This window comes from Bos javanicus, chromosome 24, assembly GCF_032452875.1.
Source record: "Bos javanicus breed banteng chromosome 24, ARS-OSU_banteng_1.0, whole genome shotgun sequence".
Classification (NCBI taxonomy): domain Eukaryota; kingdom Metazoa; phylum Chordata; class Mammalia; order Artiodactyla; family Bovidae; genus Bos; species Bos javanicus.
The window spans coordinates 19,557,406-19,580,643 of record NC_083891.1 but is presented as its reverse complement, the minus strand read 5'-3'; the positions used below and the strand labels follow the sequence as shown (position 1 = coordinate 19,580,643).

Below are 23,238 nucleotides of genomic sequence, written 5' to 3'. Positions count from 1 at the left end.
GTCCAGGGCAGATGTACAGGGCTAGAGGAGCAGAGTGGGGGTGGGGTCCTTGGAAGGTCTGCTCCAAACTTCTCCAGGACCTTTCTTGGTCTTGGTCAGATGAACAGAAGCTTGGCCGGGCGCCTGCAGGTGGACACGGAAGGGCAATGGCAGAGGGAGCGTTCTCAGCAAATGCCTTCTGTGGATTTGTTGATTTCTAATGAGGATTTGGCCTGGACTTTTGCGAGGCTCCTGGGCCACACTGGCACTGGCGAGAGGACTTTTGGCCTTTGGCCTAATGTTGAGAGGTGAGCTGAGGGGTCAGTGGGCCCCCTCCCTGCCTGTGAGCTGGGCCCAGGGCAGCCCTTTCTCTAAACCACCTGCTCAAGAGGTATGAGGCTGAATTGTGTCTGTGGCCTTGTGGTTAATTAAGCCTTGTTGAGGTCTGGTGTTCTCGAGTGTGTGCCTCCGTGTGAGTGCATGCCTCTACGTCTGTGTGCAGCTCTACGTGTGTCTGTGTGTGTCTCAGTGTGTTTCTATATGTGCATCTGAGAAATGTACTCATATATGTTGTTATATCTGTATTTTGGGGGGTGTGTACCTGGTGCTCAGTCACTCAGTTGTGTCTGACTCTTTGTGACCCCATGGACTGTGGCCCGCCAGGCACCTCTGTCAACAGGATTTTCCAGGTGAGAATACTGGACTGGTTGCCTTTCCCTTCTCCAGGGGATCCATACTCAAGTGTGTTCCTGTTATGTCTGTGAGTGTATATCTCTCTGTGTGTATATGTGTGTGTGTCAGTGTATATGTGTATCTGTAAGAGGGTGTGTTTGTGCGAGTTTCCTCTGTGTGTCTGTAATGTGTACGTGCACTTGTGTGTGTGCATGTGTTTTCAGAGCCTCTGTGAAAAATGGTGTGGAATGATTTAAGAAAACGTTAGCCTGTAATGTCACAGGGCTTCAGCATCCCCATCTGTAAAGTGACGGCGATGGGAGAGATGATTTTTTTTTATTTACTTCCATAAAGGGAGCTGCAGTCATGGAAATGAGGTGGGCTTGAGAATATGACAGATTTGGTTGCAAATCCTGGCTCCGTGTCTCCGTAGCGTGTAAGCTCCGTCGAGTTGCTGCTCTCCGAGCTTCCGTTCCCTTGGCATTCAAAGGGACACCGTGACATCTCAGTCACAGTTTCGTCACGAGGATTGGATGAGATAAAATAAGCAAAAGTCCTACGTGTGTGCCGTGTGGTAGGTCCTTTGTCAATAGTCCCTCCCGTCCATCCTTGGGCCCTCAGGTCAGCGCAAGCAGCCTGTTTCTGATGGAGCAGGACTTTCGGAGCTCCCTGTGGCCTGATGCGGGTGCCAGTACTGAAGACATGACATTGAGTCTGGAGATTTTAACTTTCACACCTCACTTCCCCTCCTCTCAGCTCCTTCCAACCTCACAATGACCCTAAGAGGTGGGGTGAGCAGAGGTCACTGCCGTGATTCTAGAGAGGAGAGAGCTCTGAGCCGGGCATTCAGGCAGGGCGAGGACCAGGTGTCCAGCTCCACATTTGGTGCACCAGCCACTTCTGCAGCCGGCAGTGTCCAGGGCCCCAAACACTGCCTGCTCCCAGGGGCCCCTCAGAGGATCGAGGCTCCCTTGCACTGTCAGGCCCAAAGCAAAGGAGACTTCTCAAGACCCCCAAAGCACACAGACCATCTACTGGACAGATTCAAAGAAGCAGCCTTTGGTACAGAATCAGAGGAGGTGGCCGGTGGCCGATTCCACCCTTTGGAGGAATTGTGAAGGAATCGTGCCTGGTCACTCATTGAGTTGGCTCTGATCTGCCTGTAAGGAGCAGATGCCCCCTTCCCTCAAAGAGCCGATGTTGTGGGTGGCCAAGGCCAGATTCAACAGCTGTGTCACCCACCTTATCTATAGGATTTGACTCAAAGTGATGCTTGCTGGTTTCCCCAAATCCAAACCACCCCAGAGCAGGGTGGTGTGGCCCCAAGGGCAGGGGAGCAGACGCCCCAGAGTTACTGAACAGACTCAATCTCCCAAGGAGATGCACTCAGTTGCACAGTTAACTTTGCACAGGTTGGTAGGGAAACAAACTGAACGGCCATTCCTTAAATCATTGTTGCCCTTCGGCCAGCGGCTGCCCAGCAGGCCAGGCCCCAGGAATCCTCCTGCTTGGCCAGCAGCCAGGCCTCTGCCCCCTCTGGTTTGCCCAGGCCCCTTCCCTGGCTCACCAGCGCCTGTTCTATGTCTGAGCCGCTCTGCTGAACCCTGGCAGGATTTGACCAGGTTGTAATTTTCCTTCATGATCCCTTTTTCATTTTTCTTTATAAAAAAGGTATCAACTGTACCTGATTGCAAGAGGGATGAAAGAAGTAATAGACAAGAAAGCACTTTACAGATTAAAATGCTATATAAATGGAAGGCATAGTAAAACATAAATGAAATATATAATTTAACATCCGTGACACAGTCTATAAGATGCAAGGTCTGACTTTAAATGACCAAAACACCTTTGGTACACAGGTTATATAGGTACAGTAAACGGTAAGATATAGGACTTAATTTGGTATATAATGTGATTTAGAGTACATACTGTGATCCGTCGGATTATATAATACCTTATGACATATCACATTTCTAGCACAGAGGAAAGTAGAATCAAAATCAGTCGACATTAGGCTATTTCGGCATTCAAAACACCAGCCCCAGATTTGCGATTTTAACAGCTGAAGCTGGGATGGCGAAAACTAAAAATACAAACGGGGAAGACATCTCCATCGACCGGCAACATGGCCCACTGGGTGGGGGTCCGTGGGAAGGCAGAAACCCCAAGAATAGGTCTGGGGAGAGGGCCTCTTGGGAGGAGGTGGAGGAGGCCTGCTTGGCAGTGATTGTTCCTACTATTTATGAGGCCAGATGAGGAGCTATAGGGCTTGCCGTGGCCCCCGAGTCTGCTGATTAGCTGGAGATTATATTGATGATGTAATAAAAATTCACTTTGTCTATTAAGTTTCACCAGGACAATCAGGAGAGATTAGATAAAAATCAGAGGAAATGAATAATAGAATGGAGGAGAAAAGCCATGAGCCTCCCTCCCTGCCATGGTTTCCGTGGGTCTCCCCTTTCCCTGCCCACAGCAGGGCCTGGGTCCAGAAGCCCCCAGCCCCGCATCCAGGCAAAGCTGAGCTGGCAGCGTCCCCAGGCTGGAGCTGGGCTGCTCTCCGGGAGGGACTTGGTGCTCCAGATACGGCGCTGGTTTAAGTTTACTGACTGTGTTTAATATTTGATTAGACCTCTGGCTTGGCAGCCTCCTGGGTGTGCAGGCCCTGCCGGGAGACAGGCAGGGTCTCGGCCCCTCCGCTGGCTGCTTCCTCTGGTCCTGTGGTGTGGGGGTGTGGGGGCGTGGGGGTGGGGGTGGGGCCACGTCCATGTCCTGGCCACGTGGTTTTAAGCCAGGCCGGTCCATGCCCGGGAGCAGCCAGCGGCCTCCCGGCCCCATGGTGTCTCTCTCTGGCTTGGCCCGTGCCAGAAATTCCCCCCTTAGGGATGTTTCTTAGGGTCATAGCCTGGGCTCTAAAAGGTCCCTGAACGAGGCACATGTCACCAGTGATGGTGACGCATTAAGGTCCATTAGCCGCTAGGGGTACATCTGCCTGGTTTGATTTGTCAGATCAGCAAGGGGCAGGACTTGGAAGGGATATGAAAGGGAGGTCATTTGGGTTGGGGACGGTTGTCTCCTGAGAGCCTGGGGCTTGGGGCTTGTCCCCTGGAGGGGCTCGGGGGAATGTAGAGGAGGCTGGGTGACAGTGACCTGGGAGGGCACTGGAAGACGGTGTGACTGACCTCCACGTCCCTGCAGGGAGCAGCCAGCCATGTGCAGTTACTCCAGCTCCCTGGCAGAGCCCAGTTCTGTTCCTTCCCCGAGAAGCCCCAGGGGTCGGGATGATGCCAGGGCCAAGCTCTGTGGAAGGCCTGAGAGAGCAGTCTCCCTCCTCGGAAGTGTGGGTCACAAACACCGCCGCGTTCAGGGCCCTGAGGGCCACCTTGTCTCTCCTTGCTTCTCTGGGTTGGGTTTGTCTCCCAGAGAGGGAGGAGGCGCCCTGACTGCTCCTCTGCAGTAAATGGGCTGCCTGGGGAGCCTGGCGCCCTTCGCCGGGTGTGTTGTCCACCCTGGGAGCGGCTCCTCCTGGAGTCTGCCAAGACTCCTCCGGCCACAAGACCAGCGTCCCCCCAGGAAACGCTGTCCTCGGCTTCCTCCCACTGCCTGGCTGCCTGCAGCCACTCCTGAGCTGGGGCCCCCCCAGATGAAGGGCAGGGGGCTGGGGGGAGAGTCTCACCTCTGGAACCCCCAGGTCACCAGTCGGGGCGTTCAGCTGAGTAAGCCTCGGGGGGACAGTCTGGATGCCTGCCTGGGTGACAGAGAACATGGGCACGGGTGGAAATATTCCATGAGTAATTTCTCAGCCCAAGTGGACTGCTGTTGGGACAGCTGAAGAACACTGCAGCCCCAAAGTAGGCGAGGCGCGCCCTTGCAGGTCCCATGTGTCCCCAGCTCCCTCCCACGTATCTGCAACCCCCCCAACTACACTTGCCCCCAACTCTTCTCCTCAGCTGGGCTGCTGGTGGGTCCAGATTTATTCAAAGTGAGACATTCCTGTATCCACCAGCCTGCGAATGAGACTTCACTGCAGTGGGACAAAACCGAAACATAATGGAACAAAATGAAACAAAACAAGCAGGCCGCCAGCGAGCCAACCTCCCCGCCCGACTCAGCCGCTGCATCCCAGCCTGGCTGTCCCCACCCTCTCTATCTGGGAGTCTGGGCCGAGCCCCGTGAGCAGGAGGCTGGCATCCCCATCGGATTTCTCCCCTGTGGAGGGCTTCTTTCGTTCCCCAGGCAGGACACCCACATTAGGTAGTCTTCTCTGTAGGTCTGCTGCTGCCTAACACACCCGGTTATTTCATGGGGGTGATGGCGGAGCCTCACCTTCCGGGGAGAGAACTTGACCCTCTGGACACCTGAGTCATGTGTGAATCTGCCTCCTCGAGGGAGCCCTATTTCTGCTCCATCATCCCAGGTTCTTCCTGGTGTGGGGCATGGCATGGCTCCCCCACTGGAATGCCAAACTGTCTCTCTGCTTTGCAGAAGGCTGCCCCTGGCCCCAGGGTTGGGAGTGTGACCCCGCACTCCTCCTGGGGCTGGTCTGGGGTCGTCATCCTAGCAGCCGACTGGAGCCGGTCCATGCCCCTCCCTGCTCCTGCCCCAGCAGGATTTCTGCCAGCCTTAGGGGACCCGCTTCTCCTGGCTGTGGGGCCTCTGCTGAAGACCAGCCTGGCTCCGCTGACCCGGGTCAGAACACGCAAGAGTTACTGTTTGGCTGAGAAACTTGAGAAACTCAGGAGAAACATACCAAGGCTTTGGAGACAGCGTGAGTCATGGACAGGGGTCTCGCTCAGATGAAAGCGACTCTGGCTGCCCCCTGCTCAGCTCTGTGGCCGCCACCTGGGCCCCTGATCCCATCTCCCCCACCCTCCCCCAGTCCAGCCGTCTGCCACTGTGACCTGGTCTGAGGAGTGGCTGCTCCCTGCCACCTCGGGCTCGCTTTCCCCACAGAGACACTGCCTGGTCATCTCTGCTGCACTCCTCTCTCTGGGGACCTGCTCCGGTCCTTCCAGCCCCAGCCCTCACCCTCTGCTCCTCATTCCAGTGGACTTTCAAAGCTGCCCAATACAATCACAACAGAATTGACTCACAAATAAATCTAATAATTTACTTATTGAAATCATCAAGATGAGAGCAAAGACGAGGTCTTGGTTTTCCCAAAAAAGAATTTTAAAAAACTGCAAGAGAAAATGAGGCCTGACAAGAAGCCAGTGGTGGCTCTTGCTCCGCGCTTGATGGGACTTTGGTTGGTGCCCTCGGGTCTCGGCTTGACCTGGCGGGTGGGGGAACTGAATGATCACTCACGAGTAGGTCCTGCGGCCGCGCCTGGATTGTCAGGAACACGGTCGAGTGTGCCTGTGTGTCTTCTGGAGGGCATTTGCAGAAGCTGAGAGATATAACAATTCAGAGCTGGACCCGCATCAGACCCCAAAGTATGGAAAAGATTCTGGTGTCCCAGTATATGGAATGAAGAATAAAACCCATACTAAACCATATACGAATTATTCATGTTTGGAACAAAACAAAACACACACGCATACAGAACTACAGCACTTTCTGGATTTTCTGATTCTCCTCTTATTTCACGTCGGTGCTGTTTGACTGGTGCCCTTAGGCGCAGACTCAGGGTCCCATGAAGCCCACTCCTGCACGGGGCTCCCCCGCATAAGAGGCAAGCCTTCCTTGTCCTGTAGGGGTAAGGAGTGGGGTACGGGGCCGAGCTAGGACGGCAGCAGGAGCCGGTGTCTAGGCTTCAGGGGCCCGGCTTGAGAGTCAGAAGAGGGCAGGCGACCATTGGAGGAGTAGGGAGCCTTCCCACAAGCACAGTTTGGGGGCTCCTCCCCAAAGTAGGGAAAGTCCACAGGAGAAGCCCAGTTTCTGGGCTTCAGGCTGTTCTGCTTAGACTTAGGCCTTGGGGCCCAGGAGGTGGTGAGACTCTGTGAGTGAAGGGGGGTGCCCTTGGGCAGTAGGACCCATCTTCCCCTAACATCTCTGTGGCCACACCTAGTGCCTAGTCTGGGTGGGGAAGGGGAGTGGTGAGCAAGGTGGAGATCTGAGAACTGTCCAAGGTAGCCTAGGCCAACAAGGCAAGACGTTAGCCCTGGGGGGCGGGGAGCTAGCCCCGGGGGGCGGGGAGTGAGCAGAGACTGGCCAAAACCCTTGATACCAGCGACTGTGTGTAAGCGCATGGCCGGACTCTGAGTGTGCCTGAGGCCAGGAGGGGGAGACAGGTGGCCTGTATGCTGAGCCCAAGTGCTCCCATGCCAGCCACCCAAACCACTTCCTCTCCTTCCTCCTCATCAAAGGCATCACCCCTGCACCTGCGCAGCTCTTTTCTTGTTATCCACCGTCACCCAACTCGGGGACCCGGCCTCTAAGGCAGTCTCCCTTCCAGCTGTCTCCACAGGCTCTGGGAACAGAGAAAAACGAGCCGAATTGTCAGCTCTGTTCTCTCTCTGCCAAGCCCCCAGCCACTGGAGCCTCTGCTGTCCACTCCTTCCCCAGAACATCTGACCTGGTGCTGCCCAGGACGGCTGAGGAAACCCACGCACTGTGTGACCTGGGCTCTGGCAGGAAGGCCGCAAGGGGCCAGGACAGATCTGCGGCGATTCCAAGGCCAGGGACGCACGGCCTTCCCTTTTCTTCCTGCTCACTGTGGTAAGCCTCAGCAAGCAGGAGCCTTCTACAGTGCAGACCACTCCAACCCCACCAGCAACACTGGTGAAGCAAGACCTTAAGCCTCTGGCTCCTCTGGTCTCAAGAAGCCAGTCACAAGATTGATCGGCTTGGGTGTCTTTCTTCCTGGGACCCCCTAAGCTGCAAAGGGTGCACACTGACTTCCCCTAGGGGCCTACGTCCCCCCCATGCACCTGGCGATGCGGCTCCAGGCTCACACCGCCCCTCAGAGATGGACCTCCTCACCCAGCAGGCTCAAGGATGCTTGCTGTGCTCCATCCGGTGAGACCAAACCAAGCCAAGTATCGATTTGACAGAAAGATATGGATATGTTAGGTGGATAATGGTGAGGGGATCCTATTTCTTTCTTTTCCTGTTCAGAGAACACCTCTCCTCCACCTCACCCCGCTGGAAAGCAGAGGCCAGATGAAGGAAAGTGTGCTCGGCGGTCACCCAGGGACACCTCCGTCTCCCTGGGCTCCTTTCAAGGGTTCAAGATCAGGGAGCCTCTGGGAGCAAGGTCCCCCTTTCCCACCATGGCAAACACTCTCGACGTCTTCGCCTCTCCGTATATTCTTAGAATCAGTCAATATGATTAATTTTACATGGGCCTAATTTCCTGCTTTTGCCGTGGAGTCCTCCCAGCCTCGCCCATCAGCAGCGACATGATACAGTTTCTGGTTATATTGGTCAACCAAGATATTGATATTATTAATAATGGATATCTATATGCTGACCTTTGTCCACACAACTGAATCACTCTGGGCTGGCTGTCACATTTCTTTAAGAGGTATTGATAAGCCCATTACTGGAAGGGCATGTACAATCTTAGGTGTGTGATTTCACTCACCTTCAAGCATCTCCTGTGCAAATCTACCCTTGTGGGGTGAGCTGGTGTGGGTATAGTGCCATGTGCAAGAGGGAGCCTGCGGGTATGTGCTCGTGTGGTGAGTGTACGTGTGTGTGGACATGCGTGTGTGAGTGTGCATGTGAATGTGTGTGTGTCTGACTTGAACACCGGCCCTTTTAGAGCTGATCAAATAGTCAATTAGAGCATTATAGGGAGGTAGCAGAATCAGAGAGTGCCTACAAATACACTGTGATGTAGTGTTTGATCTTTGGATGCCTCTTGTCTCCTAGGACTAGCGCAGGAGGCTTGGCTTTATAAGATATTATTAGGTTGATGCCTCGTTCTCTCGGTGTACCTGCCAGGCAAGAGGCAGCGCTCACTGGGACCAGTCTGGCCAGAAGAAGCCACGGGGAGGTTCCCCAAGGGCCACGCTGCAAACTGGACTTTGGGCCCTGCTGCTCCCAGCCTCGGTCTCTGAATCTGTGCAGTGGCAGCAGTGCATCTGGCTTGCTTCAGGCCAGAGAGGGAGTTTGACTCAGCTCAGCCTCCCAGCCTTCTGCACGGAAATTCCCAGTCACAGGGACGCTTGACACTCCTTAAGGCCTTGATGCTCCATACACACTGGGAGTGTGGCCCGTTGCCTACTAGAAGGTTGCCCTGGCAGAATGCATGTATTGTGTGCCCACGTGGTGTGCACAGAGGCACACAGATCTCATCACTAGTCTCTCTGTGACTGCTGTCATCTCTGTAACTGCTGTCATTCCTACGTGGGTGGACAGCGTGTCAGGGACAGTGCCTCCATCAAATCTGTCTACAGTGATCCGTTCCTGTTTGGACCCAGACACACTCACTTGTCGGGAGAGCCCCCTCTCTTGCCCCTGTAAAGGGAAGCCAGCTAGCTAGAGAGATCTTTTGGATCCTCAGACATAGTGTATGAATAAACCAGACATGGATTAATTAGGTGTGACTGCATCATTAAATTAGAATAATGAACAAACAGCCACGTATGGCATTCAAATCTGCCTAGAACGACTCCAAAGGTTGCTTTCAAGTAAGTCACCTGTCAGTTTGGGGGACTCTGGAGAGTGAGGTTCCTGTCATACCTTGAGAAGTGGACTCTTTAGGCACCAGCTATTCCAGGCAAGGACCATCCTTCAGTGGGCACCCAGATTCCACCACCACATCCAAACAATGGCTTGGTTCGATATAGCATCATCTATGCACGCTTTGGCTGTGAGCATTTCTCAGAGTGAAATATGACGGTAGCACAGGTGCTCAAGAGACAGGAGGCAGAAGTTAAGAGGCGTGGGCAGCGGATGTGAAATGTATCGATCCCGTAATATTTATGTGGATGTGCACAAAGTTGCTTATGCACATGCCCCCACACACACACACACTCACACACACATCTTTTCTTTTCTTTTGCATTTCCATGAAGTCTGTTCTTATTCTATTGACACTCCCCGTTTCAGCCAGATAGATCTGAAGATGAACTAAGTCCCAGTGGTGTAATTTTAGAAACAGCTGCGCAGCGGCGGCCCCACGCCCTGGGCGGGAGGGCAACACTCCTCTCCCTCCCCATCCTAGGACAGAGCGGCTATGCAGTAAGATGTGTTTGTCTTTAACAAAGAGGAAGAAGCAACAGCTCAGAGGAAAGGAAATGAGTAGGAAGGTCGCTTGCCTCACCTCAAGCAGTGGGATAGCCTCATGCAAGGGGGGCTTTGTTATAGCAAGATCTGTTAAGTAATCAGAAACCTTTGATCTGGAGCCGCTCTTAACAAAGGTGATAATTAATTAAAGCAGAGTGTATTGCACTAAAGTAACATTGCGGTCAGTTTATGCGCTGTCCCGAGTCGGCCTTCGGAAGTCTCCGTCAATTAAGCTCTTGTTGGAGGCCAGCTCATTATCAATTTTTTTCCCCCCTGAGCTTTGATCAATATTTTTGGCTGTTCCATCCTCACAGAAGCAGCACTGTGTCTGTCTCGGTGAGGGCACCGGTTTATTTACATCTTGCAGATAGCCACGTAGGATTTGTTCCTTAGCTGAGCTGCTGGGAATCGCTTCGTTTGAGTGTCAGTCGGCTCAAGCTGGCGGGGAGATACAAGGGAGGATAAGGGAAACCAGAGGTGGAGCGCGCAGAGGGGAGTGGCCCCGTGAGTGCACGGTCCTGAGCGCATCCGCTTCTGCTCCCAGAGGGACTCAGAAAGGAGGGCAATTGCCTTGGGGCTGCCCACCTGACTGCTTTGTTGGTTTCTGTGGGCAGAGCTGTGGCTTGGGCTTTACACCTATCCTGGGGCCACTGGAGATTGGATGACTGGAGATGGCGGAAGCCCTTAGGACAAGCACATCAACTCTGGAAATTCCTCTGCCACTATTTCTACCCCATCATTGTCCTTTTGCCCTGACATCTTTAACCACACCCTCATGTCACCAAGTGGAACATGGATCCTTCTCTCCAGGCCCACTGTGGGATTTCTGAGGGCATCTTTAGTAGCGAGGGGGGAAAAGAAAAGAGGGACACGGAAGAAGACGATAAAAGGGCCTCAAATGAGCTGGGGGCTCTGTTCCCCTCACCTAGGCTATTTGGGCAGGATTAGATGCTTTCTGTGATTCTTGAAGATGTGTGTATTTGAAGGGCTGCCGAAAAGGTGAAAGTAAAGGAAGAGAACATGTTTTCTCTGCAGAGAGCCCAAAAGGTGGGCCACCAGGTCCCTGCCACCTCCACATGCTTTCAAGTTAAATGCAGCCCCCTGCTTGCCAGGGCCTAGCTCGATTGGCATGGCCAAGTCCTGTGTGTGTGTGTGTGTGTGTGTGTGTGTGTGTCTGTGTGTGTGTGAGAGAGAGAGAGAGAGAGCACTACAAGAGGAAAGTAGGACTGGGATGCCAAGGGGCAGCAGGTGGGGTAAAGAATGCAGTCGGTAGAAGAGCGGTGCCTGCAGGGAGCTGGGCTCTGTGGTTAGCCACTCAGATCTTGGATGGAAGGTCATTTCTAAAATGAGTCAATAAGTGAGCAGAAGTGGGCAAGCCTTTGAAGAGCAATGAGTGAGGGGAGATGAAACCTCTCCCCGACCTGGACATTTGGGTGGGGATATCAGGCTGATGAACAAGAGCACACCTCCACACTAGAACTTAGATCATTGATAGATCCAAGCCATGAGTTCTGAGGTGGAGCATGCACAAAATCACAAGAACAGTGTTATTCTCTTTTCTCCATCAGCCATCTCCCTGACCACACATACAGCCTTGCAATGTGAAACTATCCCTAACATCATCTCCATGCCACTTGAATTCATCATGTCTTCCCTGCACACACACACACACTCACTCACTCACATTTACATCAACACCCACGCAGGCTGCAGCAACTTCCCTCCCCCAGACCTCCAGTACCCAGAGACACACACAGGTTTTCACACCCTCCAGCTCTTCTCTCAGCATGTCACATGGGATTTCCCTTCCAAGTTCAGAAGCTGCTGCAGTTTCAGCCACTGTAAACCAGTGCTCCCAGCTACTGGCTGGCATTTGGGCCTCCCAATTTTCAGTTTTCCTTTTTTCTGCCTATGATGTTGGAACTTAATTTCTATTGCCTCTTCCTCTCCTCTACGGAGTACTTGTTCCAGATCTTCACCAATGGGATCCCTCTTAGGTCAGTTTGGAAACTGACCACCTTCTGGTGATGTGGAAGGCATGAGGTGTGCAGTGTTTTTCCCAAATCCGTCAGAGGCAAGTGAGCCCAGCTGTTTTCTCAACCAAAGAGGTGGTGTCTTGGATATCTCCTCAGGCCTCACTCAGAAACTCCTCTCCCATCCTGGTCTATAAATTACAATAATGAGAATGATGATGATAATAATGACAGTGATGGCCTTTGCTCCAGTCACTGGAGTGTGCTGAGATCGCCGAGTACTAGGAATGCCCCCTGAAAATAAGCTTTTGCAAAGCACTCTGAAAACTTTACAATACACAGAACGGAGGTGATGTTTGCATATCTGTGGCATGCATTTTTGTAATTGTTTTCCTTTGGGTTGTTTTTAAGCTATGACTTCATTCAAGAAAAGCTTTTTTTTTTGTTTTATTTTGGTTTTTTTGTTTGAGAAGCCACAAACATCAGCCAACTGGAGCAGGTGGAGAGAGTGAAAGTATGCCAAGGGGGTTCTTTCAACCCAATCTAGAATTCCCATTAAAGCTGAGTGGGGTGGGGGGGAAGTGTTAATATCTCCCTGTTGAATTGCAGTAAAATCTAGGCCAGCCCTGGTTCCCACATGTGTGGGATGCGCTTACTCATGCTTGCACATGGATGCATATAGTGCACATGTGCAGATTAATTTATTTCTGTGTGTGCATGTGTGTGTGCACACATGTGTGTTGATTCTCAGGAAGTCTGATAAATGAAATCATACACATCCAGCAAATAACCAACAGCATCTTAAGTAAACTAATCATTTCCCAATAGTTTTTTTCTTTACTCCTAAATAGAATACTTATCAACATCTGGAATTTGGAGGTTTTTAAAATAGGGGCTATGGTTTAGATTTATTTTAACTTTGCGATAATTACTATCGGTACTTTTCTTTAGTGAAACATTTTTTTAAATGTTTTTCTTCTTTTTTTTATTACAGCGTTCTCATTTTCCATCTCTTTCTCACAAGGCAAATCTTTCTTTTAAAAGCTAGATGTGTGTGACCAGCCACTCTGCCAGTGTCTTTCCCTGGACAGAATAGAATTTTTATTTTTCCAAAGTGTTTTTTTTTTTTTTTAAGTTCATCTTAATTGAGCTGATGACCATGCTGATACTTTGGCTTCCCTGTGTCTTAGACTCATTTGAAAACAGAAATCAGATAGAACCTCACTGGCTTTAATTCACCTACCTCGGGAAAAAAACAACAACGAGCTCTCTTAGCTAAAGTCAAGCAGCCGAAACTCAATGATTTTGTTATGTCTTACACAAAACTACAAGACATAATTTTATGAAGCTGGTCACAAATCACCCAAACATAATCATAACCCTTGCCCTTTCCCTTTCTCCCAGTTGCACTCCAAATCAAGGGGCTTGAGGAATTTCCTACTCAGATACCATTGAAATGAGAGGTTGTGAATCTGACGATGAGTATATTTCAAAATGATATACTCTCCGGAGCTCAATTCACAGAAGGTTCCATTACTCTGTCCCCTCCCTCCCTCTGGATATAGTATGAAAGTATGAGGGGCTGAAGTCTCTAAAGCTGTGGCTCCCGGACTGGCAGCCCCTGGGGCTGCTAGTGGAGTATATTTTCCTCCATGCAGTTGAGGAAAATCTCAATGCAGAAGGGTTATCCAGGCCACAGATCTGTTCTGACTGGTTAACAAGAAGGACTGTGATGAGGACTTGGCTGTTTAGATTAAAATGCATCGCCGGCTCTGGGAACAAGCACACATCAGTAGTAAAGGCCGTTTAAACCTTTGGGGACAGCCTTATGTTTAGATTACATTAATTCATAAATATTGTACTAAATACCACTTAAATTGGACTTAAATGACTTCAAAGATAATGCATTATAATATGGCTATCCAGAGAGCACTAGTCTTTATGTCTCCCAGTAACTCAGTCTTTGCTGCCTCCTATCCTGCTAGACAAGACCAAAGTTATGAATGGATTGTGGCTTGTTCATGTGTGATCCACTAACTGCATGTGTGTGTGTTAACGGTCATGCCTATGTGTGCATATGTATTTTCAGTCCTGCCTCTCTTCTCCAGGAAATACAAGGAAAAAAAGAGAAATAAATAAAAAGTGAGCGAGGGAAAGAATTAGACTAGTGGGTGACCTGTTTCTTCCTCCAAAGGAGAAAATTTCTACAGGAAGAAGCAACATTGGTCCTCAGCTCACTTTTGCTGCTACCCTGGGAGTTTACCTCTCTCTTCTTTAATCAATAGCACAATGTCTTTCTCTTTGGAGCCTGGAAAAACAATCTTTCTCAAAGTGCTTCTAACGGGGGAGAAAAGGAGACTCTGAGTTGGCTGGGAGAGTTTGCATTAAACTGGATTGTCTTCCCTAGGTGTTGTTTCTTCAGATTGTTCTGGGCTTTTTTTCTTCCTTTCTCTCTCTGCCTGGCACCCAGATCTCCCTTTGCCCATTTGCTTTCTTGTCTCCAGGGGGTGAATTTACCTTTACAGTAATCACCCCAGTCCACAACTGCTATTTGCTGCCTCCCCAGCCCAACAGCCTTTCTCTGATACGGCTGAGTTTGCTCCACAACACCCACCTACTCCCTCCTCCAGACTCCCAATTTGACTGGAGTAATTGCCTTTTAAGGTTCACTCTACGCATGGCAGGTATTCCATTAACCCTTAGAACTCTTTCCTTCTTTAGTTACCAGAGATGGCAGGTAGCCAACAAATGGATACCCACCTGAAATCTCATGCACTTAATTTAATTTTTACTTATTTTCTTCTTCTTCTCTTAACCAGTAATAGACTTATTCCATCCACACTGGAGGCCGGTATCCTATCATGTCTCTCAATTTTATCCCAGTCTGATTCATTAGAAGTTAGAAATTCAAGCAGGGGAAAGAAAAAGCCACAAATATACTCTTAAACCAGGCTTAACAAAGGCACGTTTCTATCTCTAGCCTCATGTTATAATTCAGAGTTGGGGGAAATCTAGAAGCCAAATGCAACCCTCATTCTTCAAGCCTCATCATGCTTTTTGACTTAACAGTAATTAATCACCAATGGCAAGCGAGTAATTTTTTAAGGTGGCCGGAGGCTTATTTTATCAGGATTAGCTAATAAATCAGGCTGTATCACTGAAGGAGGAGTTCAAACTCTTCTAGGACTGAATAAACCAGCCCTTGGAAACTGTCTCATTTATTCAGCTCTCTCCAAGCTTCCAGGCACTGTTAGGGACATTGTGGCCCAACCTTGCCTATAAAAATCCAAAGGATGGAGAGGCAGGAAGTTTCATAGGGGAAAATATACACTCAGGCTCTGAAGGGTGAGCTTCGACAACGAGGCACCCAGAGCCAAAGGGCCTGCCTGCCCCTGACTGAGCTAGTTTAGGGGAGGAATTATTTAGAAAATGAAGTTTTGCTTGTCCTAGGAATTCTGCCCAGATATGTGTATGTATATATATATATATGATGTGTTACATATGACACCACCATATCTTAACCTTCTCTGCCTTCCTGATGCAAATAATGATAATTCTACATCTTTACTATAATACAAGGGAGCCCCCCAAACCATCAGAAACAGAGTGATGATACCAGTGGGGGGTCTTGAGAAAAAAACAAGGAATATTGTTTAAGATTATCTTCATTTAAAATAAAGAAGCAAAGAAAGTGCTCCAACCCAGATCTCATAGGAAGCTCAGTTCTTCACAACTGTCTTTTTGCTTCTAGTGGATTTTGATTTTTTTAAACTTTAAAATCTCAAATCCCCACAAGAACCTATCATTAAGATGGGCAAAGAATTTCCATACCTCTGCTTTTTAATTTTCATTATTGCTATTTTAAAATCTGGGGACATATTGAAATGACAAAGGTTTGATACAAACCTTGATTAGCTTCTAGGGAGCTTGATTGGAAAGGGAAAAACTACAGAGATATGGTTGTCTTGAGAGGGAGGGTGGTAAAAGGGGAAACAAATATTATTTCGAAGACTGCCTCCCCATTCCACCTTTCCAGTTTCTCTTCTGAACAGACAGACATTTTCTCCATATTGAATAAAGGTTGGTTTCTCCTTCCATTACAGCCCCCACCCTCACCCCACCCCAACAAACCCAGTATATTTCCATTCTGCTGTGTTTTTGTGCTACTCAACATGCCATTAACTTTAAGATTTACTCCTCAGCAGGCAAGCTGGAAGATGCTAAAGCCAATAAAAACTGCTCTCTGGGACTCCAACTATGAAGAGTTTGGAGCTCTGCTTAGTATTCGGATGAAGGGAGGGCTGGAGAAGGAGGGAGGTTGTGATAGTGAAAACCACTGCTGCTCAGAGAACCAGACAGCTCCGCACTCTGCACCTAATGTGCCGGAGGATCAGCTCTGCTCATAGCCCATTTGTGGCCAAGGATGAGGCTGCTCTCTGTGTGTGGGTGGGTGTGCATGTGCGTGTGTGTGTTTTCATCTTTAAAACCACCAGCTCTATACACAGCATCTTCAGCAGCTCTCCCCACTACTGTTTATTAAAAACGGAACGTCCATACACATCCCTTACAACTTCCTTAGCCTGGTGCTCCCTCTCTGCCTGACGATCAATCTCTCTCAGAAAGCATTTAACTTGCCCACACAGCTCCAGCCCCGATTAATTCCCGCTGCACATCCTATACATTACGGTTAGGGAGCAAGCACTGGGCTAATTTCGTCACCCACCAGCCACCCACACACGTTCTACAACTGAACACGTTTGGGGCTCTGCCTTAAAGATAATAAAACAAGGAGAAAACAGACAGGCTGCAGACAATTCCCATGACCACTTTCCTAAAAAGTTGCTGGGTTTTAATTCTTTGATCATTCTGATTCCCCCTCCTCCAAGTACTCACTAGCAATGATTGCTTCAAGGGAGAGAAATAATGTACTATAAACCTCTCTGCACTGTGAGTTTGGGATAATTTAGGATACACCCTCCAAAATGCCTATCTTTCACACACACATTTTTTCCCGAAGCCTTGCCTGCTTTCTTGAGGAGGGGATCATTCAGGCTTCCCTGACCCCCCACTCTACCAGGGGATGGCTGGTTCCTTGCTAATTCTTGCCTTAGGTTTTGTCCCTCTTTCCTTCAAACAACCAACCCCCCACCCCCTCCTCCACCACTCAAACCACAACCGGATTATTCAGGCACACGGCTCGACAGGGAGAGTTTACTGTCAAATTGATAGCGAAATAAAAATATCTCTTTGAATTTGTCACCTCTCTTCTTTTTAGACGGCTGCGCTCCCTGCTACTCTGGCCCGGAGCGAAGGAGAAGACCATCTCCTGTTAGCATTTTCAGCACCACGGCGATGGACAGCACCCTTGGTCCCCGGCCGGCTGGAGAGCCCGCCAGTCCGCTCAGCGTCCCGGGCTCGGCCGGCGCAGCCGTCCCCATCCCAATCTTTCAAGTCGCTGGACCCAAAAAGCCAAGCCCCGATTTCTCTCGATCCTCTCTTTCTCTTCTTCTGCTTCCGCTTCTCCCCTCACGAAACCGCGTCTATCAGCTTCTTGCCCAAAATCCAGCCTTGCCCCGGCGAGCAGCTGCCCCATGCACCCTAGTCCCGGTCTCCGCTGCCCGAGCGCCTCCCTCCTCGGCGTCCGCCCGAGGCTCCCTCTCGCGCCGTCTCCCGCTCGCTCGCTCGCTCGCTCGCTCGTCGCCGGCCGCCCGGCCCGCCCGCCCGCTCCTTCTCCCCGGCAAAGTTGGGAGGGAAAGGTGCACTCACCTTTGTGCATGCCTGTGAACCTGTCCTTCAGAACCGTCAGCTCGTAGATCTTGCCGAACTCCTCGAAGAGGGGCTTGAGGTCCTTCTCGTCCAGGTTGCGGGGGATCTGCCCAATGAACAGCTTGATGGCATCGTGGTCCTTCATGGGAATGGTCGACGGGTTCCCCGGGCTGTGGCTTAATCCGTTCATGTGCCCGGCGCTGCCCGGGCTGCTGCCGAGCCCGCTGGTACTGAGGCTCGCGTTGTCAGCCTGTCCGTTTGCTAACGTGGCCATCTTTATATACATAGAGAAAATCTTCTTTCCTTTTATTCTTTCTCGCTCGCACTCTCTCGCTCCTCTCCCTCGCAAGCTCGCTCGCGCTCACACACGCACACGCACACACACACTCGGGTTCTCTCCCCCTCGGTTGCTCTACACCTCGCTCTGCGCTCGCTCTCTGCTCTCTCTCTCTTTCTCCTCTCTTCTCTCGCTCGCGCTCGCGCTCTCTCTCCTCTCCCCCCTCTCTCCCTCCCTCTCTTCTCTCTCTCTCTCTTTCTCTCTCTCTCTCTCTTTCGGTCTGATCTGATTTTTTTTTTTTAATTTTTTTTTTTTTTTTTACATTGAACAGACAGGATCTCTGTCCTTTCCGTTTAAACAGGCTGGACCGGTTCAAGTTCGCAGTCAGACCAGGGGTGGGGGCGGCGAGTGTGCGAGCGCGGTAGAGGGGGGCGCGGGGCCCTGAGAGGGTGAGATGCGGCGGGAGTGGGTGGGGGGGCCCCGCGCGGCGGGCGGCGGCTGGGAGCCGGGCGGCGTGGGGCGGCGCCGGCCCCCCGCGCCTCCCCCGTCGGCGGCCCCGGCGAGCGGCGGTGGTACAGTCCGAGACGGCCCCCGGCTATAAATAGCGCCAGGCGCATGGCTCTTCGGGAGGCGCTGAGATTCCGGGCCCGGCGGCCGCGGGGAGCGGGTGCCAGTTAGGAACGGGGTTTCTGATCTCCTCGTTTGCGTTTGGGGGGTTCTTTTTGTTCATAGCAGCAGGTGCAACTTTTTGTCTTTTCTTAAAAAAACAAAACAAAACATTGATTTTCATTTTCTCGTGGGTATGTAGGGGGGCGTTATCCACCGAGCTGCTCTCTATTAGGGCGCCAGGCGGGCGAAGCAAAGGCTGGGATGGCGGGCGGGGCGGCGGCGAAGGTAGAATGGGCGCTTCTTTTCCTCCCATCTGGTTCCCTTTATTTATTTATTTAGACTCGAAAAAGCGAGCCGGCTTGGAGGAAGTCCGCCCAGCGATCCGAGTGCGCATTGATCAGTGTCGAGAGAAAAAAAAAGCTACATAAATATATATTATGTGGGTAAATCTATAGACAAGAGCTCTCTCTCTCGCGCGCGCGCTCTCTTTCTCTGCCTTTTTCCCTCCTCGCATCCCCAACCTGCCAGAGCAACCCCAAATCTTCGCCCTCCCTCAAAACTGTCTACAGCCACCCGAGCTACCTGGGGAGGACGAGTCTGGGGAGCGGTCGGGCCGCGCCGGGGGGCCGGGGCGTAGAAATTCGGGGCCCGACCCTCGTCCCAGCCCGCCCGCGAAGGCTGGAGGTGGGTGTTTCCGTCCGGGACTGCCTCCCCGCTCCGAAGCGCAGCGGCTGCACCGGCAGGCGGCTGGCGGGAGGAAGGTAGGAGCCGGGCGCGTCGGCCGCTGGCCAGGCGGGGAAGCAGGCAGCTTCTGGGCTCGGTGGCCGGTGAGCCAGCACGAGGGACTGGCTTGATTTTGCCCTTGTCTGCTTTACTGGTTCAAATTGAAAAAAAAAAAATTTTTTTTTATTATTATTCTTTTGTAAAGCCACCATCAAAAAAAAATAAAGTCCCCGAGTCGCTCTCCGGGCTGCGGCCGGACTCAGACACCCGCTGCGTGCGCTGCCCCACACGGGCTTCGTTTGCAGCACTTCCCGCTCCAGAAGTGCGGGGCTGGGCGGCACGTGAGGGAGAGGGCCGAGGGTCTGGCCGCCCAGCCCGGACTCCGCCGGGTTCCCCATCGGGCCCGCGGTGGCCGGGACGTCGGCTGCGCCGGAGAGGGAGTGGCTGGCGCGGGAGCTGGGTTCGAGCAGCCCCGCCTCTGGGGGCCAAGGCTGGTAGTGAACTTGATTTGGGAAAGCAGATTTTCCTTTTTAATGATATTTACCTGCTCCCCATGCTCTCCTATATTGGCGTTTCCAGGACAGCCTCTTCTCGGCTTCAGAAACCGGACAAATAAGATAACGCGCCGCTCCCTCGCGGGTTGCGGGGCAGAGCTGATGGTGTGACCCTGGACTGGTCCCCGTCGGTCCCTTTCCGGTGTTTTGCGTTTCTCTCTCCTTGCCCTCGGCTTACGTGACGTTACTAGACGATATGTTTAAAATTTAAGTTAAAGAAATGAGACCCTAGCTGCCTGAAAACCGAGACCCAGCCCGTTTGGTACAGCCACGACGCCGCCAAGCTCTCCAGCGCCGGAGGAGGCCCCGAGGTTCGCTGCCCCAGGCCCGGAGTCCAGCCAGGACACCTCTCCCTGACGATCCCGAGCCCAACCCTAACAGCAAGTACAGTTCTGAGAATTGTGGAACTTCATCCTTTCATTTTAAGACACTCCTGCCTTTGCTTGATGGAATCTTGTGTAAGTAGAGTGGGTTCATAACTCGGTTCAGGGCTTACATTATCCAGTGTTATCTGATGGTCTAAAAAACGCCCAAGTTGAAGGACTGCAACAGAAACTCACACGGAGAGCTTCCCTGACATGTGGCTGTGGGCTTGGTGTGCCCATGAAGTGCTCTAATAAAGCCCCGTGTCCCTTGTAGCCACACGGAGGGCTTGAGCTGGTGGCTGGGAGATGGGTGCGTATGTCTGTCAGGATTATGGGTGCTTGTGTGGAGGCAGTGTGGTTATGTACCTAGACCCTGTTTGTATCTATACTCTGCCTGTGTGTGTGTGCATACACGCACTGGGCTAAGACCTCCCTGTCCCCTTTCCCACAGGACACATCAGCAGAGGCCAATAACTTTGTTCAAAACCTCACTTCCAACATTATCCTGTGGCGCTGATACTTACTCCCAGAATCACACAACAGAGTGGAATGTATTTTCTGCCATAAAAGGGGAGTTTAGGAGAGTGATTCCTTCTTGAAGCCTCTTTTTCTCCTTGCCTCCCCCACCTGCCAAAGTGAAATGAGGACCAGCGGAAGTAAAGAAACTGAGCTGAGGAGGGCTGGGGAAAGAAGGGCCTGCACAGAAGAGGGGACTGAGGTTCACGGTCCACTTCTTTCTGACCCTCAGCCCCTTCCCTCCAGGTTCAAATAAATTATTCATAGGCATTTCATTATTCATATTTTATTATTAATAATAATAGCCAATACATAAATAAAAGCAGCCCCTGGGCAGGAGTGAGTTGGGGCATGGAGTTGTTACTGAAAGGGGAACGTCTGGTTATTTCAGAGGCTTGCAAAGACTCCTTGCTTCGTGCTTTTCTGCGCATCTGCCTCCTGCACCCTGGTTCCTCTTCACATCCGGACCCTGGACCTGCAGCTATGAAGAGCCTCTTCTTCCCTAAGGAAGGTTCCTGACTTTCCCCTCTCTCCCATCTGAGGACGGCTTATTTTGGATCTGGGCTGTCTTCCCTTGCACATTCTTCAACTTTTAGCTCCAGGGCAGGTGTGTGGTAAAACACCCCACCTCCCCCCAGCTTTCTGGGCCAGGAGCGGCTTCTGCCAAGGCAGGATCTCTTAAAGACGCAGTGAGGATCTCTTCGGCTCCCTCCTCTCAGCCACAGCTGAGAGATAGGGTTACCATGACACAGACATGTGTCTCAGAACATAAAGGGCCCCTGAGAAGACAGTAAAGAACGTGGTTCAGTTGGTGCTTTGGCCTCCTTGTCCTTGATCACCTAGAAAGACTTACATTTTTTTAACCTTCAATCATCAAAGAGAAATGTAATTAGAGGAAGATAGGGGCAAAGTATGACTCACTGTGGCATTTAAACAGATTGAAAACTTTTTCTGCAAGTGCCACTTCGTGGCCACAATTGTTCCATCCACTGAGAGGGAGAAGGCTGGCAAATGGAAGGGGAGCTGCAAACAATTGCTTCTCATTTGCTCTCTGCCTTTGGGGTTTACACATTGATGCTGATTCATCTTTGGGGATGAAAGGCACCCCATCCGTGTGGTGGGAATCCTGACTCAGGGGTATCCTTGTGCAGCCTCTCGCTTCCTGCTCGTCACTTCCTTTTGCCCCCCTCCTCCTCAAGAAGGGAAGAGGGCCTCATTGTGCTCAGCTCCCCTCCAGCTGGGGGACGGTTACTCCCCTCCCTCTGGTACCCACAGAACCACATTTGCAGCTTTGGCCATGACCACACACCCTCAGACCTGCATGGGCTCTCCTGCCTGTGAATCTTCTTTCTTAGTTGAGACTGAGACCTGGCGGAGGGCGGGAACCAAGCCATCTGGAGAGGCAAGGGCACGCAGCAGGTGCTAGGGTGGAGTTTCTAGATCCCAATGTCTAATTTGATTTTGGGAGCAAGGCTGTGTTCATTCAAATGGACTCTAAGGATAGGGGCTGCAACTGCTACTGCTAAGTCACTTCAGTCATGTACGACTCTGTGCGATCCCATAGACGGCAGCCCACCAGGCCCCCCTGTCCCTGGGACTCTCCTTGGGCAAACTCTCTCCCAGAAGGAGTTCAAAGCCCAGGGTGAGACACAAGCAGGGTAGAACATGCACAGCAACTTGGCTTAGAGGCACCCACTCAGTCATTCTTACATTGATCCAGCCTGTCCTTTTCTCCCCTGGCAGCAACAGAAAAAGGACAGGCCTGGGAAGACCCAGCTATCTTGTTAGAAAGACCAAAGTCATCCCAAGTGAAAAGCCCCAGAACAGCAAACAGCAACAGATGGTTAAATATCTTCCTGGCCGAGGAGTTCCACATCCACACGAGGGAAAACAGAAGACGATCCTGAGCTGTGTGTGGTGATTTGTGATGGGGGTAGCAGCCTTGAGGTAAAATGGGCAGGATAAGGAAGGGTAGATGGCCAAAGAGCTGGCTGATGGCCTGGCCTTAGGGCTAGGAGGGCAAGAAGTATCTGTTCTCTAAGGTTTTGTTGAGAGCCAGCTGAAAACAGAGCTTCGGTCTGATGGGGCACCCCCAGCAGAGACCAGACCTCCAGTTAAAGTCCTTCTGGAGTGAACTGCTTGCCCAGCCCTGCAGAGGGCAGTGAGGGGAGGTTGGAGAGAAAGAGAGGCTCAGTTGCTCGCTGTTGGGCCAAGAGACTGACTCAGAGCCTGGTAAACCAGCCAAGGGCAAGACTCAGTTGGGGGCTCGAGGAAAAGTTGCGGGAGAGTTGTGCCATGGGATCCTGGAGAGGGTGACGCTGCAGTGGCAGCCAGGGTTGGCTAGCTGGTGGGGTGAGCTCTGATCTGGCCCTGCAGGAAGTGGTGGGTCCACTTGGGAAGAGATGAGAGAGGTTGAGGCAGTGGGTGGAGCTGCCGGGCCTGAAAAGGACAAGGGGCTCTGGGCTCTGCAGGATGCTGAAGAGGTAAGGCTCCTGCGTTGAGGCAGGTAGGGTGGGCAAGGCGAGGCTTAAGGCAGCCTCGGAAGTCTGTTTTTCTATATTCCTCATAAGCCCAGGGGTTCTGTCCTTGAATAATTTGGGAAGATTTCGTGGTATAAGGAACAGTAATTG

The 23,238-nt window shown here is 51.5% G+C and overlaps 1 protein-coding gene across 49 annotated transcripts in view; it reads right to left on the bottom strand.

Annotated features, from left to right (window-relative positions):
* CELF4 (CUGBP Elav-like family member 4) overlaps positions 1 to 18,249 on the bottom strand; it is a 312,480-nt gene extending 294,231 nt beyond the window's left edge. For 17 of the 49 annotated variants that reach the window (XM_061400443.1, XM_061400458.1, XM_061400444.1 and 14 more), the window contains exon 1: positions 17,565 to 18,246. In XM_061400443.1, coding sequence (XP_061256427.1) covers positions 17,565 to 17,850 — 286 coding nt within the window. In that variant the 5' untranslated portion in view covers positions 17,851 to 18,246. Of the gene's footprint in view, positions 1 to 17,564 lie in introns of all 49 variants that reach the window. The other 32 variants (XM_061400474.1, XM_061400445.1, XM_061400451.1 and 29 more) reach the window with 6 other exon arrangements.
* Between the last annotated feature and the right edge of the window lie 4,989 nt (positions 18,250 to 23,238).